Source organism: Labrus mixtus, chromosome 6, assembly GCF_963584025.1.
Source record: "Labrus mixtus chromosome 6, fLabMix1.1, whole genome shotgun sequence".
Classification (NCBI taxonomy): domain Eukaryota; kingdom Metazoa; phylum Chordata; class Actinopteri; order Labriformes; family Labridae; genus Labrus; species Labrus mixtus.
In genome coordinates, this window is record NC_083617.1 from 19,441,109 (window position 1) to 19,457,359 (window position 16,251).

Below are 16,251 nucleotides of genomic sequence, written 5' to 3' on the forward strand. Positions count from 1 at the left end.
GAGGGAATATCCTCTCATCTTTCTCACAGGGAACACCTTTTCTCAGGCTGATAACATGTTCAAATAAAACAGAGCTAATTCAACTTCCTTCCAGGTGTTGCTTAAATATTTCAGTCGGGAGAATTTGATAGAGCTGAGGTCACAGTGACCCTGATGTTTGACCACCACAATCTAATCAAACCACCCTCAAGTCAAAGTAGAAGATTTTTGCAAAAACTAAAGATATAGCCTACAGGCGCGATGAGATGTTGTGTTTATCAGATCCACAACCACTATGAGAATTTCTCTGCTGTTGGGGCTTTAAAAACAGTGTCGGCTGATAAGTAATAATCCTTTGAAGCGTCTTCATCAACTCCTCTTCAGGCCTTTCCAGACACAGAGACAGCGGATCAGGGATTTTCGGAGCTGCGGTGAATCATTTGCTAACATTAGCGTGCTTCAAAACTCCTCTATGCCAACATTTTAGCTGACCTCTCCACTTCAGCTGCCCCACCAGAGGGTCCAGCTTGTTGAGGGTGGAGGGTCCAGCGGCTGGTTCATGTCCTGTCTAGAGGGACCAGGGACCCTTACTTTCCCTCTGGAGGCTGCTGATATCAACATGGCAGACTCATCTCCTCATTATGTCTGAAAAGAGACACATCATCAGCCTGGATGACTGAATCTAACTGTGAGGAAACTTAACAATGTCCCTAACAGACAACATTTCAGGGTTTCAAGCAGCTTGATTTGTACAGATCACTTCTTACTTCTTCTTGATCAGTTTGGAAGTGCTGCAGCTCCACCTTTAGGCCACTATGCTTTATGATTTTGTTAACAAAAGTTACTTCATTTCTTCCAAAGGTTCCACAGAACAATTCCTCAATAAACTGTAATGCAATGAAAATGAATAATACATATTTTATATTTAGAGTCTAAAACGTCTAAGAAAAGAACACATTTGTAAATATTTAGTTTTTCAGTCTGTTCGCTTGTTTATGACCTCATTTCTCTTTAACATGTTGAAAATTAATTTAAAATCAATTTAAATGTGATCATACAAAAATTCCCACGTCACACACCGCAGCTAACATAAATACCCAACGATGACCCCTTGTATTGTATTGTATTTCTATTTTTAAGAATCTGATTGCCCCGATTATTTGGATGATTAAGGAAACTTTAAGAATAAGCCACATCAGGATTTAAAAATCATTTTAAAAGAATCACGTAATGGCCTGTTATGTTGTCAGCATTTTTGACGAAAACATCATACACGTCATTGGACTGAATCAGGAAAAAATAAAATAAAAATAAAAAAGGGGACAAAATGAGAGTCAGCAACAGACAGCAGAACAAAAGCCCAGAGAAATAAGTTAATAAAAAAAGAAGGAGACAGTAGAAACACTGATAGAAAGGAGGGGAACAATGAGGAGAATACAAGAAAGTACATGGTCAGCTCTTATCACATCCCTGGCAGCTAATTGCTGTGAACCTGCCTCTCTGAGTGGTCATTAAATCCTTTTTCCCCTCACAGTCTACACTGACTCACTTCCTGGATGCGCTCCCTCTGTAGCCTAATGATGCTCCCTGCACATTTACGCTGTGACAATGTCAGAGACGGCGATGAAGGGAGGAAGACAAGGAGGGAGGTGAAGATGAAAGCGACGGACAGATGAGGGGAGACAAGGAAGGAGAAGGTGAAGGAGTGGAGAAGGAAATGATGAGGAGCGAGGAGGAGAGGGGACACAGAGGGTCAGAACCTGAGGCCCGCTGGATGAAAGGAAGAAGACAGGGTGAGGAGGAGAAGAACAAGATAGGGAAGAAAAGAGGAGGGAAATACAATGATTGGAAAAAAGGGAGAAAACAGAACAGCAGGGAGGGAATTTAGTGGATTCATTAATCACTGTCTTCTACAAGGTACTCCCACCTGATGCCACCTCCTCTTAACAATCGCATTCTGTGTGTGTGTGTGTGTGTGTGTGTGTGTGTGTGTGTGTGTGTGTGTGTGTGTGTGTGTGTGTGTGTGTGTGTGTGTGTTATTTCTGATCTACACGCGTGTCAAAGATCCTGCTTTGATTTCAGCTGTGGGATACTATATTGTGCAACACTGCCATCTACTGGCCAAACAAGGGGAACCAACCGTGAATATCAAAGCACATTAAAGGGCCAGAAGTACTGTATGAGGAAAACAAACTATTACACTTTTCTGTGGGTTGAACTTATACTTCCAACACTATGGGCATTAATGTGCTGCTATAGCAATGTTATCTCTTTAGGGGATGTTTTTTATCAGATGTCAGATATTGACATTTGGCAGCAGGAAGTCGCTCCCATTAAGCCAGAGAAGTAGCCTTCAAGTTTAATCCAAATGTGTTGGATCAGGATGAAGGTCAGGGTGCTGTGCAGGCCAGCTAAAGGAGAATTCAGGTATTTCTTAGACCTGGGACAAAAAGTTTTGGAATCACTTCAACAGATCACATCAGCAGCAAAACAGGCTGTACTGCAGTGCCTTCTGGCAAAGGTGTCCAATCCAAGAGTTTCCACTACAAGACTGCTTCTTTAGGACTCACAGTGTTAAAAACAAAACGCTACAGAGAAAGACCTCATATTTTGGGTAAGATCGATTCTTTTTTTTCTTTACAGGAAACAGCAGACAAATTGCTTTCATCAGCGCCATCAGACTCATCCTCAGCCTTTAAGCAGCTCACTTACCTCAGCAGTGCTCTTGCAGTGCTATTTCAGGTTTCAAAATTAATGTTGAAAAATAATGTGAAATTTTTTTTTTCCTGATCATCTTTTAGAAGTTAAGACCTCGGCAGAAAACAAACCAAAAAAAAAGTCTTCCCAGCGGATAGGCACTCATGTAAGGGGGCTGCAGGCTAGTCCTCCAAGAGGGCAGCCTGGGCTCAAGTCCGACCTGTGGCTGATTTCCCAGTTTATTTATTTGATTTTTTTCATTTGATTTAATTTTTTTCCTGATGTCTTACTCTTTCCACTGTTCTATCGAAGAAAGGCAAAGAGCCCAAAAATAAATATTTACCGAAAACAACAAACTTATAAAAGCTTTTAGTTACTATAAGCTGTTCATGGACTCTACATTCCAAGTAGGCTGGGTGGAACCATGTTTTGATTTAACCTTGCCCTTTTTGAACCTTGATCTTGCGGTGGCTGCTCCTAACTTATGGAACAGTTTACCTGTTAACATCAGAACTGCCACATCCACTGAAACTTTTAAATTGCTGCTAAAAACACATCTCTTTACATTGACCTTTAACTCAAGCCAGTTTGTGTTACTAAGTTTCTAGTGTGTTAATCTAAGATTCACCTAACAAGTAAAATAATAAATGATTGTGTAGGTTTTTAACATGAAAAGCTTTCTAAGGAGAATATGAAGAATACAAATCATTTTAAACACCATTTAGGCTAATATGAAATGTGAAATTCTAAAGACCTGTGTGAGTTCTGTGGAAAATGTCCCCAGCCTAAAGAGTCCCTGCTGTGATTGACATCTTCACCATACATAAACCAGGTGAAACAGAGTCAGCAGGTGTACTCACTGAGGTTGTACTCCTGAACTTTGTTGATGTAGCTGTAGATCGGAGAGTAGCCAAAGAAAATCAGCATCACCGGCTCTCCGTCGGCCAGCTCCACCACGTGGGCCGTGTGCCCCTCCAAGGTGTATGGCGGAGGCGGGGCGGGATTTCGTGGTGACCAGGTGCGCCTCGGGATGTTGAACACCCACAACTCGTCTGTCACGTTGGCAGATTTCCCCTCCAGCTTCCCTCCAAACATGTAGATGTCATCCTGCACGAGGTGGAGGAAAGAGATAGAGGAGGGCGTCACAAGTTGTAAAGATCTTTCTCTTAAAAGAAGTATGAATTCATCTGACACAAATGCTGCAAAGATATATGAAAGATAGCTTGAAGGTTCCCGCCTATTTCACCTCGACTCCTTAAATAATACAATAAACCCTTTTGAAATTAATGAGCGATTTATGGACATATGGGGGCTTTGAAATAAGCCTCAAATATATCACTGACATTTTTTGTTGTCAAGGCAATGACATTTTTATTACAAGTGGAACACACAGTTTACACTGTGAATTAATTGTGTTTGGATGAAATGTGCTATAAACATAACATTTGTCTGAATTTAATTGGTCAGACTCTGGCTCCAAACTGACATGTTCAGGTTTACAATAATTGAAGTTTGAGCTACATATAGCACTCTAGCTACATTAGCTAAAGAACTAAAGGGATTAATTACATGACATTAAAGACATCAGTGTTTACTTTAAGCTTCACACAGGACAGGGACTTAAGTTTCCTGGGTTAAACTCCTGTGTTTGTTGGCACATCCAAAGCCCCCAACTGCTGCCTTTAACCAACTTTTTGAGATTGTTGTACATCTGATTTCTCCTTTTTTCTTTGTTTACAGTAACTATGACCAATCAAGGCACCCAAACATGGCTATAATAAGCTGTTGTCCAGATACATTACATGTTCAACAATTTGTGCAGCGAGTCCTTGGTTAGTTTAGTTTAGCACAAGACTGGAAACAAGGGGAGACTGCTAGGCTGCCTCTGTCTCAGTGTCAGTGTCACAAAATCCAGCCACCAACACCTTTTTTTGAACCGCATCCATAACAGTATAACTCTATACATGATATTTAATATAAAACATGTTTTTATCAGTACAGCCGTTCAGCTCATCATGCAGCTATCAGGTCATCAGGTGTGCTCTCTGGAGGGCAGCGGCTCAAACACAGCCGAGGAGTCTCCCAAAATAAAAATCTGAGGGGTGAGAGGTGAAACGTCTGCTGGTCTGGCTGGACGTCTCTGTTACTCCTCGAGATGAAAATATCACTTGTCTGTTTTGTGCTCACGTCCCAAGGGTTTCATGAGAAGGTGACAAACTACAGCAATGAGGTGACGTAATGTCTTCCATCCCTCCTCACTTTAACCCGGAGAGTTTGTAATAAAAACTTTAGTGTACAATAAACGAGCAGAGAGTTGTCTCAAAATCTTCACCAAACACTCAGTCCTCCTCTGGATCAAATATCAACTCCATCTCAAAAGAACAGAGACATAAGTGTTTCCCCTCATGCTTTCCACTATTAAATAACTTTTTTCCACACAATTTAAGTATTTGTCCCAGTATTGGACATTGACAGATCACTTTCTCCTCCCAACATTTCCGGTCTCTCTTCAGCTGTCCTATCAAAAAAAGGCAAAAATGCCCCCCTCAAAAACAATAAAAGTATGGGTGAGTAATGGGCCAGTCTCCAAAAGCACAACATTTTCTTTTCAGTCGATTTTCAATCCATAAAATATCAAGGCACATAAATAGGTTTAAAAGAAATCAAGCAGACAATTATGTCTTCTTGAAGCTATTTTTGGACACATAGACAAAAACTCCAAAAGTATTCAGGCTATTATAACTTGAAACAAAAGAAAGAATAGCAGGACAATATAAAAAGAATATTTAAAGAAACATTGTTCAAGTCCATTTACAGCTTCTAGTGTTGCAGTTCTGTTCTATATTTAAAAGACTTGGGGATTTATATCTAGAGAAAAGACTATAGGTCCCTCTCAATACAAAGACTTCTTGTAGGTATGTATAGTATGTGCTGTGCATGTCAAAGTGTTTCATCTTGTGCAGGTGCTTCAGTTTGAGCTACAGATAACGATGAATGAAGGGAGCTGAACAAAAACTCTAAAATGCTGTATTGTGATAAATGATTAGTCCACAAAAATCCAAAGTTTGCTGCATTGTATTTCTGTTTCTTATCATCTGTACCTCACTGTCTCAGCTAACTGTTCACGTCAGTGTCCGTCAACATTATTACCTGGTACAGAGCCAGAGAGTGACCGTATCTGTGGAGAGGACCGCTGCTGACCGGCACTACATCCCAAGTACTCGTCTCAAGGTTGTAGCTGTAGACAGAATTAAATAAAAGAAAAACAGAACATTTAATGTAGACAGTCAAAAAAAAGGTTGCGATGCATTTTAGTTCTATTGATGTAGAACTTGACATTTGAACACTGAAAGCAAAGTCCAAGTTTGTATTTTGAGCTTTCTTTCAGACAGACACTGAACCCCAGAATACTGCTTCAGGGCAGAGCCACTATTGTGTAATTTGTGTGACAGTTAGAAGAGATAATGTTGAGCGTTATTGCAACTTGTAGTGCAGTCGACGTCATCGAGGTATTGATATGGGTATTACACTTTTAACTTGGTACAGTTTTAAGCACCATGGGTGGATGGAAGTCCAGAAAGTTGCTACACATGTGCAGTTAATTTACTACACTGCAGTGACACCGGGATGTGCAACAGAGATGGTATAAATGTGGATTTAGAGCCCTTCACTCGTGATGCTGATCTCCATAGACACCTTTTTTTTTACACCACCTGTTAACAAGGTCAAACTGTCTGCTGTGGACATTTCTTAAGAATTAGCATTTGGATTAGTTTTAGCCGGAAATGCACAGTTAAAACTAATTTCATTGATTCTGGGTCTGGGACAGTAATGTTCCAATGAACAGTCTGACGCAGTGTCATTTTATATTCTTCTCATAAACAGAATGCTGTTGAGTAACTGGTCACAGTAATGGATCAGGGTTTAAAGAGCAGAGTCTAATGCTCACTCCAGATGAGTCATCAATAATTTTGTTCAAGGAAATGAAAAAAACTACCCTTAAGAACACCTTAAAGAAAATCTTTTTTGTATTTGTTTGGTTGGATCATGACATGGGGGAAATGAATGCGAGACTTCTACTGATCTATTTGTATTTGTATTTCAAGGGAAATTGAAGTTTCTGATTAAGTAATTCAGAGGGCAAACATTTACACAATTACATGGCAATCTATCAGTGTAAATCTCTATAGTATGCTTTATTTTCCCCCCAGCATCATTCCAACCTAGTGCTGCTTACTTGAGGACCATGTGGTAGTTGGAGAAGTTGAAGGAGTAGCCTCCGACCACCCACATCAACCCAGAGTGCACCAGAGCCTGATGGGACGCCCGACCCAGAGACTGAGCGGATGGTTTGATGCTAGGCAGCACCCAGAAGGCCTCAGTGGAGGGGACGGACAGAGAGCAATCCGGACCTGATAAGAAGACACAAAAGGCAGACATGTTGTTAAAATATCATTGATGTGATGTGAGGGGTAAAAATAAAGAGTTTTCCAAAGATTCAGTTAGGACTTGTGTTTCAGCAGATAACAAACAAGACACAAAGGAGAATAAACAAATTAAATATACTTTTCTATCAGTAGACATTTAGATTAGGAGAGTGGAAACATAACAAGCTGTAAGAGAACCTGCTCTTTTCAATAACACTAAATATGTATTTTATTTAATTTTGGTTGTTGTTGCATCCTTAGTTTCCAACACTTTTTCTGAATCAAATCACTGAATCTGAGAAAGTGGCTTCACTCCTATTGAACTGTTTCAGTTGTGCTTACACACTTAATCCAGGAGAGGGCAGTTCTTCACCGTCTCATCTAACACCACTAGACTGGAACATTTTAAGAGGCAGGAGTAAAAACAATCACATTCTTGCCATAATTATTATTATGTTGAAATGTTTATAGGTTAGAGTCTGTTTTTCAGGAGTTCCAGGAAGCATATAACCAAAACACTGAGCTGTAAAATAACATCATGATAAAATGATTCAGTAATAATATTTAAATGCTTATGAATCGTGTGCTTAGGCCGAGTCAGTTTGATGCTTCAAAAAGAAAGAAAGCTTATACAATATCTGCAGAATCTTGTACAACTACATGATTGATATTAAGAGATAAGTATGGCCGTCAACAATTGAGACAATAATGAGGAAATCAGCAGCATTTAAAATAAAATTGGTTGTGTTTCATATGTATTGTCAGCCTTTTGGGGAGTTTCAATATTTGCATGATGACAAATACAACTTTTGAAGTATCACTTCAGTGTAAAACATTTTCAGCCAGATTTTGACGATCTCATGCTGCATCATAAAGTTGTTCTGAGAGCTGCTGCAGACACAAACGGCTCACAAATGAAACATTAAAAACCAAAAATAATGAAGCCAACTGTACAATGGGCCACTAGACAAAGATTTCCCCGGACAACCCATCTATTGTTGTAGGACATAAAGTAATATTGAATTGGGCATTGTGATGTTTGGCAGGAAAACAGCTGCTTGTTATTCTCCTCTCCTCCTATTGTCATTTCTTGTTTGTCCCTTTTCACTTTAATAATGAGCAAAACAGAAATAAACCAGAAAGTTTCTCTTCAATGCAGGCATCTTGGGGAATGTGGTACTTAACACTAGCACTGGGGTCATTTGTTATAATAGATTAGTTATATCAGAAAGCAACTATGACACAAAGACTTCTTCAAATGTTGCACAGAGCAGTTAGCATCAGTGGGATGATTTGCAGCCCGAAATAAATCTAAAATCAAAATAGATCTGTAGTAAAAAAAAGATGTTTAGATTGTTACTTTGGTATTTGTCTCAGCATTTTAATGACTATATTTAAATTTGAAGTAGGTCTTCACCACAAAGAAATCGAGTCATTGACAAATACAGTAAATATAGGTTAACAGTAACCCTAAAGTTTAATACAAAAATTCTTCATATAGTACATTCAAGTCTTTCAAGCATGACTGGATTTGAATGTAACTTTAAAAAAAGACCTCCCATATCTTTATTGGTTGCCTTTAACAGCTTGGCATTATATTTTCTGGGAAAATCCAAATTATAAGCTAGCTAGTCATGCCATTCTCCAGCTCCTCTCCAGGGCCAACATCACAAATGTTAGCATAATAATTGAGTTTGCCATTTCAACAAAAGACTGGCAGCCACCACTACAATGAGTCAAATAGAAAGCATAAAACCTTAGTCTACTAAAGCTCACCTTGCAAATGTCAAATGGAAAGTCAACAGGAGTCATCGCCAGCAGATAGCTGATGTTAGCTTGCCCTCTAAAACGACTTATTTTGCTCACACTCCTGCGGAAAATGTCAATTTATTCCAGATTCCATGATTGATAAACTAGCTTGCCATTTCCAAATTGCTTCATCAGCTTATGGTGTAAATAAAATACCAGCTTCCATGCAGTCTTGCCAAGTTAAAGCAAAGCTGGCCATCTTTGACCGGTTGTAGCATAACAAATGACTTCACCAGGTAACATTATCAACATTTGTTTCCCAACATAGATTCTAGGCGCTCCTAGGGCGGGCTAATTGAAGGCGGTGAAGAGATTCCTGAAACATCCCTGAGTACAAAACCACAAAAGTCAAAAATGGACAAAATGAACACATGGACGACTTTGTGTGAATCATTAAAAGATAAACAGATGTGATTTTAGAGATTAACTTGAGCTGATGAAAACAAGTCTGAGGTCCTTTTTTTTTTACCTGATTGTCAGAGCTAACTTTAAGAATCAACAGTCACACCAAGGTTTCTTGCAGTTGGCTTGATGTTTGTGTGTAAAAGTGTAAAAGATTTCTATCTTTGCTGCTTGATGAATTGAGCAGCGCAAACAATAATAGTTTTCAGATGAACAGCAATTGATATCGGACAGGCAAAGGTAAGTTGATCTAGATTGTCTTGATTGATGGAATGCAGTGTGACATCACTGTGTGTCATCAGCGTAAGGGGAGGGGGGAGGGGGGGGTACTGGACAAAACTATGCCACACAATGCTTATTTTAGCAAACAATAAAAGCTAAAGATGTGGCTAACAGTTTAAAAATATCTAAGTCAATGACATTAAGTCTCCTCTATTCCATAAACTCGTTTGGCAAGAACAGAGACAGCTGGCTCCTGCCGATAGAACACAAGTGCACACCACAGGATGCTCTCTGAAGTTAACTTGGCAGATATGGTGTTTGGTGTCATCGATAACAATTTTCAAAATAACTCCCCATAGTTTTTATTTCAGTTCACAATCAAAAAGCAAAGTCAAGGCTCTTTTGACTAGCACTTTCTCAGAACATTGGAACATTATGTTATAAGCTGGGCTCAAGGCAAACACATCTGAACTATCTCTAACCCTTTGACTTCCACCATCATGTTCCCGCTCTATGTTTCTGAAATCCTGAGGACAAAAAGCCTATATGTGGCTTCTCTAGCTGACAGCCCATCAGAGTAAAAGTTTTGATGAAACCCACTCGGTTAATTCTGTTTTAATTTCCATAATTATATTCTGTGTCCTGTTCCCCGTCCTGTTTGTCCTTCTCTTTTACCTTGCCAGCTGTCGTTGCACACACAGAGCTTTTCTCCGGTCAGGTCGCAGTAGCCGTGATCCGGGCTGCCACAGTTATGCCTGCAGTACGGGATGTTGCAGGCCTCTCCTTTCCAGTACTCGTCACACTCGCAGTACACGCGGCCGAAGGCAGAGTTCGCCGTGCTGCATCTGCCGTGACCCGAACAGTTGTTGGGACAGGAGTTGATCCTGAGGGAGGAGACACAGTTAGACAAGAAGTCAAAGAAGTTCTCCAAGGTTAAAGACAGCTTTAAGATACTATGGATGCCTCTGGATAGGAAGTAGCTGACAATAGTTTAGGCAACTGCACAATTTAATGGTTCCATTTTTTTATTTTAACAATGAATATACGCCTGTGGGTTATAGACAGGTGGCAATACTGAACACAATGAAACGTATCCCCAATTTGCAGCTTGTCATTCAAGATACAGATACAGTGAAATATGGTTCTGTAATTCCTCAATTTATAGCCAACAAAAATGAGCGCAGCATCAAGATTAGTCTGTCTATGAATTGTTCAGGTTTTTGCAGAGGCCTCTACCCTTTCCCCGTGTTTTAATAGACAAAGAGTAACTTGTTTAAAAGGTGTTGCCAGGATATTCAGGTTACAGCCAAGTTTTGGTAAACACAGGACTCAACAGACAGCCCACTGGAATCCGGTGCCCAGTGCCTCTAGGAAAGCAGGATGAATCCATGTAACCAGTGCCAAAACCAGTGTTTAATCCCACTAGGTTCACCTTGGCGTTTTCATGATGTTGACATACATACAGAGTTTGTGCATAGAACAGTCGTGTGTCTTCATAATCAAATATATAATTAAAAATAAATACAATTACTGTAGTTGAAAAAAATAACTATCAGGATCAAATCAAGCAAACAGAAAGGAATTTAGAAAGATCTGTTGTTAAGCTAGTGGATATATTGAACTACCTCCTATTCCTGTTGAGTTTCAATGCACTTGGATGTAATATCACAATGAATCACGGGAGATACATGACGGATGGAGCAAAAATAAATGGGTTAAAAGAGAGAAACTATGAGATAACAAAGAAAGACACAAGAAGTCTAAACTGAGATGCATTCATATAGGAGCCTGAAGAGTTGTAAAAGATAAATGTACACTATAAATAAAAGCACTGCACGCTAACTCTCTGAGATAAATACAAAGGATGAAAAATGGAGAGCAATTCAAAAAGAGGAGACAAGAAGAACAAGCACAAATCACGTTCCTGTTAATACTAAAAGTGGGTTTGCTGCTGTGACATAAGGGTCGTCATGACAACCTTTATCTCCCCTCAGTTTGTGCATGTATGTATGGATGTGTGTGTGTGTTCGTGCACACGCGTGATTGTGTGTGAGTATGCGCGTGATTGTGTGTGTGTGTGTGTGTGTGTATGTGTGTGTGTGTGTGTGTGCGCGCTGAGAGCCTTGAGGCTGCGCGACTGTAACCGTCCACACCACTCCCATGAGTTCCGCCTATAACTAATCATTTCATTCTCCATTATGGCCTTCACTGCTGGCACACTGCAGCCAGGTTTATGACTGAGTTGGAGGTGAGGAGGGTTATGATTTCATATCTCAATATGTGTTGATACTCTACTGTGACCACAAGTGACCTTTGAGTAGGTTTGTGAGACAAAAAAACCTGAGACTAATGTTGCACTATTCCAGGACTGTACCTTCGTCTTGCCTGAACTAGAACAAAAACAAAGATTAGATTTTTTCTGTGTGGGATCGAAATAATTTTTTTAATATGATGAGATCACGTTTATCAGGAATTAGATTTATACTCCCTTAGCTTAATCTAAATGTATAGAATCTACATGCATTCATGTTGAGCTTAAGTTAAAACAAAAAATCTGACGTGTGTATCTATAATTTAAGAAAAAGGTATTCTTTAATTAACTTAAACATCAATACAATCTCCCCCTGACTTTTGTGATGTTGTCTTCCCAGGTTCAGGAAGCTGTAGTTTTGTTTTTCTTTTCAGAATACTGCTGCAGAGAGTCCTCACTGACACTACAAGTGGAGGACATTAAGTCTTTAAATCATCCGTTGGCTTCAGGGTCAGCTCTAGTGGTTTTGGTGCCCAAGGGAGATTAGGATGTGATTCCCCTTTCCAAGCAGTAGAAATAGGCTAGTAGTTTATTTTCCAGGGGGGGATCCTACCTTTGAAACAATTCACATTTATTCCTGTTTTGATGCCATTTTATGCCCTCAAGCACTAAAATTACATTCAAAATACATATCTAAATAATTGAAAACATGCAAAATATGTAGCTTTAAAACATGTTTATTTCAGAACTGCAACATTTGAGAACTAACGCTGAAAATTTACATTAGGTTTAAATTACTTTATTCTTATTTTTAGATGTTTTTCCGCCTAAGTATGTTTTTTCCAACTGCACCGGTAATAGTTGAGTTATCTGGATAGGCTATAGGTTTACATAGCTTTGTGTTTGCTGCTTCACTCAAAACGTTTGAGGAAATTGAAGAAAGCGAGAACAGGGTACACCATACACGGCCACCTACAGTATATTGCGTATGTCTCTCGAGCCTCAGGCTCAAGATCAAATAAGGTGAAGCAGCCGTTCAGTTTTTTTCCTCCATGCCTGTGGGACTTCATGACTTAGCGGAGGACTTTTTAAAATTTTAAATCAGGGCCAAAAACATTCACATGTTCTGTAGATTTTCATTAAGTTGTACATATAGCTGCTATTTTCAGCTCTCATTTTTTTTTCTTTTTCTTTCAAGCATCTTTTAAAAACAATTTCTCATGAATGCTCTGTGTCATTGTCTTAGAAAATACATTTTTTCTGTTTTCTTGATGCCTTGTTTTTTTTTTTTTTTTTTACATCTTTCTAAGCCCCTGTGGAGCCTTGTGTAATCTTGGAAAATATTTTTTTTTGACCAGTGTTCATTGTGGCTTCCCTCATGCTTCTTATGACGGACTTTGAGTAAAAGATTTATGAAAGTGTACTGACAACCTATCCATTTTATTCTTATGTTTTAATGTCTCAATTTTCTCCGTCAAACTGAAAGCTTACAAATAAATCTCCAGGCACAATGAGGGCTTTTATATGTTAGAGACACTTTTGACTTGTCTCAGCAGAAAAGCTGAAACCAATTTAGTTAATGACGGATTCGTTCCATTTAGTGTCTCAGTGAGTCCAATAACATGTAACACCAAATCCCTGGAAACTGTCTGACCCTAATAGGATGCAGCTGTGATAAAAAAAAATATTGATTATTACACCTGTGTTATTTCTGTTAATGAAAAAACATTGAATCTAGGTTTGGTCGATTCTGCTGTGATGTTTCAGACGTCTAAACTTAAAAAAAAATCCAAATCCTATGGTGACTGAAATAAGATCAAATATGTATTTCAAATATAAAGGAAGCACATTTAAAAAACTGAACATACTCCATAACAATAGCAAACCTATATTTAAACTCCCACATGTTTATTATTATTATTATTATTATTATTATTATTAATAAACATCTACTAGACCATTTTTTTAATTATCAGAGAAATGTTGGATTTACAAACAGGACACCTTCGGGGTTGGACGGGATCCATTCAAACAAAATCTCACCTTTATTACAAGTTAGCTGCTTTTTGTCTACTGTTAGCTATGGCATTCATCTTCTTTTAAATACTGTTTGATGGAAACAAAGACAGTGACCCCCCCCCCACACACACACATTAAACAGTCATTCTATCTGGGAAATCATTTTAAAAAAAGATATAGAGGAGAGAGGGGAGCAACAAGTAAAAGAGAAAAGATTTGGAGACGTACGAGTATGCGATGTTGAAGCCGGTCAGGTTGTAGGCAGCGTCGCTGAAGAAGTGGAGCAGAGCGTAGCCAGACGTCGTCACAACCTCAGGGACCGTCTCGTTACTCCCGGCGTCTGCTACTACGAGACCACTGAGAGAGTGAGACAGAAAAAAAGAAAAGAGAAAGAGAGAGTGAGACAGAGGAAGGTAGACCGCCCCCCTCTTCACAAAAAAGCAATAACAATAAAAAGCTTTTTTGAAATGCTGCTGTAGTTTATGGACTATGGTTTTGATAGCAGCACTGGAGGGCTGCGAGATGAAAAAAGGATTCCATTCAGGGATTGCAGACCGCACTGAAAATATGACAGTGATTAGCTTTAAAGTGTAGCAGCGCCGAGTCATTCTACATTTAGTTTTTATTTGTTTGATGAGGTTGTTTTTATGTTTGTAGGGTCTGTGATTTCTTATTTTGTGGGCTTGTCTTTTGTAAGAAATGCAATACTCTGCAAATGTACCACTGCACATAATAAATCTGAATCAAAACATCCTCCCTGCTGCAACCACAGCCTTTATTTAAAAAAACAAAACCACAAGTATGCACCCATTAATAATGAACACTGTAAGCTTATTTATTGTAGGTAATAATGCTAAGTCCAAGCTTTGTATATTCAAAGATTGTTGTCCTTGGTTGGAAACGGCTAAATTAGCCCTTTCATATCCCGAGCACAACAAGAGATAAGCCTCGGGGAAGCAGGAGGTTGTTAAATTATTGTTGTTATACTCTTTTTTTAATGGATTTGTGTCCCACCCATGTGCGTGTAGATTGTCCTTTGGCATGAAAAGAGCAAAATATGCAATTAAGCTCGAAAACAATAAATGGCATTCACGATTTATGTGAGCAACTGCGATGTTTTATTTGCATTATCACTGCATTGTGCTTGGACTGTAATTATGAGGCCCATTGTTTGCCTTTACATGCACTCATTTGAGTGCATTAAGTGTAAATGTGTTGCAGCTTCTGAAGCTGTGCCAAAGGCTAGCTTGAGTCATTTCCATATTTCCCTCCACTCTCTCTCTCTCTCCATCTCACAGTTCTCCCATTCAGACCTGCAGGCAGCACTCACCTGAACACAGCAATCAAAGGGGCGTAAATGGAGTCCCCGTCGTACACGTACATGTGGTCCCAGCTGCACTCCGTGGCAAAGTGATTGAAGCGTAGCCGGAGTACTGCATTCGGACTGGGACACAGAGGAGACAAAAAGACATTTGATGAATATAGATTACCTACTGTCTGCTTCATGTGAGTCTTGTTTTTTTCTGAAGGGTCTGCACATTTTTATGGAGTCTGTAAATCTCGAATTGTCACTCACACAGTCCCTCAGAAAACCTTTTCTGCTATAAATGGAAGTGAATGTGACGGGGGGGTAATTGCTGAATATCCAAGAAGCTGATTGGTCTGTTTCCCTACAGTTCGCAATACTCTACCAATGTTGTTTTTATCTATTATTTTGAGTTTCTTGGATTCCATACTCTTCAATAAGCTCATTCCCTGTTTGTATTTACCTTAATATGGTAAAAAGAAACTAAGTGCAGTCAAAAAAACAGGCCCAGGTTGTCTGACTAAGAAGGACCTGGATTGTAAAATCAACATTTTTGCTATCCAGGATGAGGTAATCCCACTTACTTTTGTCCTGGTTTTCAAAGAAAAAAGCAGATGGGATCAGCCTTATCCTAGTACAGACATTTAAGGATTAGATGAACTTGTAAGGGCACTTTATATGACAGACTTTGTCCACATGGGGAGCCAAAATACATACAAACCAAAAGTTCCTCACAGTTAATATCAATTAAAAACGGCTTGATATTCAAAGCTATTTTGTGAATCATTTTATGTGGACCAAAAGTCTTCTTTTTTTTACAACCCTAATGTCTAACTCACCTGTGATGTCACTCTAGCAGCTGGAAAAGTCTTAAAATACCAACTACCTTGAAAAATGTTTAGTTGTTTGACGAGTTGGGAAGTTGTGTTAAGATTTTGTTTTTGTAATCTTGAATCAAGCCTTCTGCTGGGTTCAGGATAATCCTGATTATTTGGAGCAAATTGTCATCAAAAAAATCAGAATTTAGAAATGGGATTGTGGAAAAAAATATGATTTATACAAAAAAGTTGAATTTGTCCCAGAAATTCCAAAGTGTCTTGCATAAGTTTAGATGGAGCTCTGCATTTATGAAATACTTG

At 39.0% G+C, this 16,251-nt stretch overlaps 1 protein-coding gene across 3 annotated transcripts in view; it reads right to left on the bottom strand.

The window, feature by feature from the left end:
- atrnl1a (attractin-like 1a) overlaps nt 1–16,251 on the bottom strand; it is a 251,193-nt gene that overhangs the window by 201,825 nt on the left and 33,117 nt on the right. For all 3 annotated transcript variants that reach the window (XM_061040358.1, XM_061040357.1, XM_061040359.1), the window contains exons 3-8: nt 15,137–15,250; nt 14,035–14,163; nt 10,212–10,420; nt 6,914–7,088; nt 5,827–5,914; nt 3,537–3,783 (exon numbers count right to left, since the gene is read on the bottom strand). In XM_061040358.1, the coding sequence (XP_060896341.1) occupies nt 3,537–3,783; nt 5,827–5,914; nt 6,914–7,088; nt 10,212–10,420; nt 14,035–14,163; nt 15,137–15,250 (962 nt within the window). The remainder of the gene's footprint in view (nt 1–3,536; nt 3,784–5,826; nt 5,915–6,913; nt 7,089–10,211; nt 10,421–14,034; nt 14,164–15,136; nt 15,251–16,251) is intronic.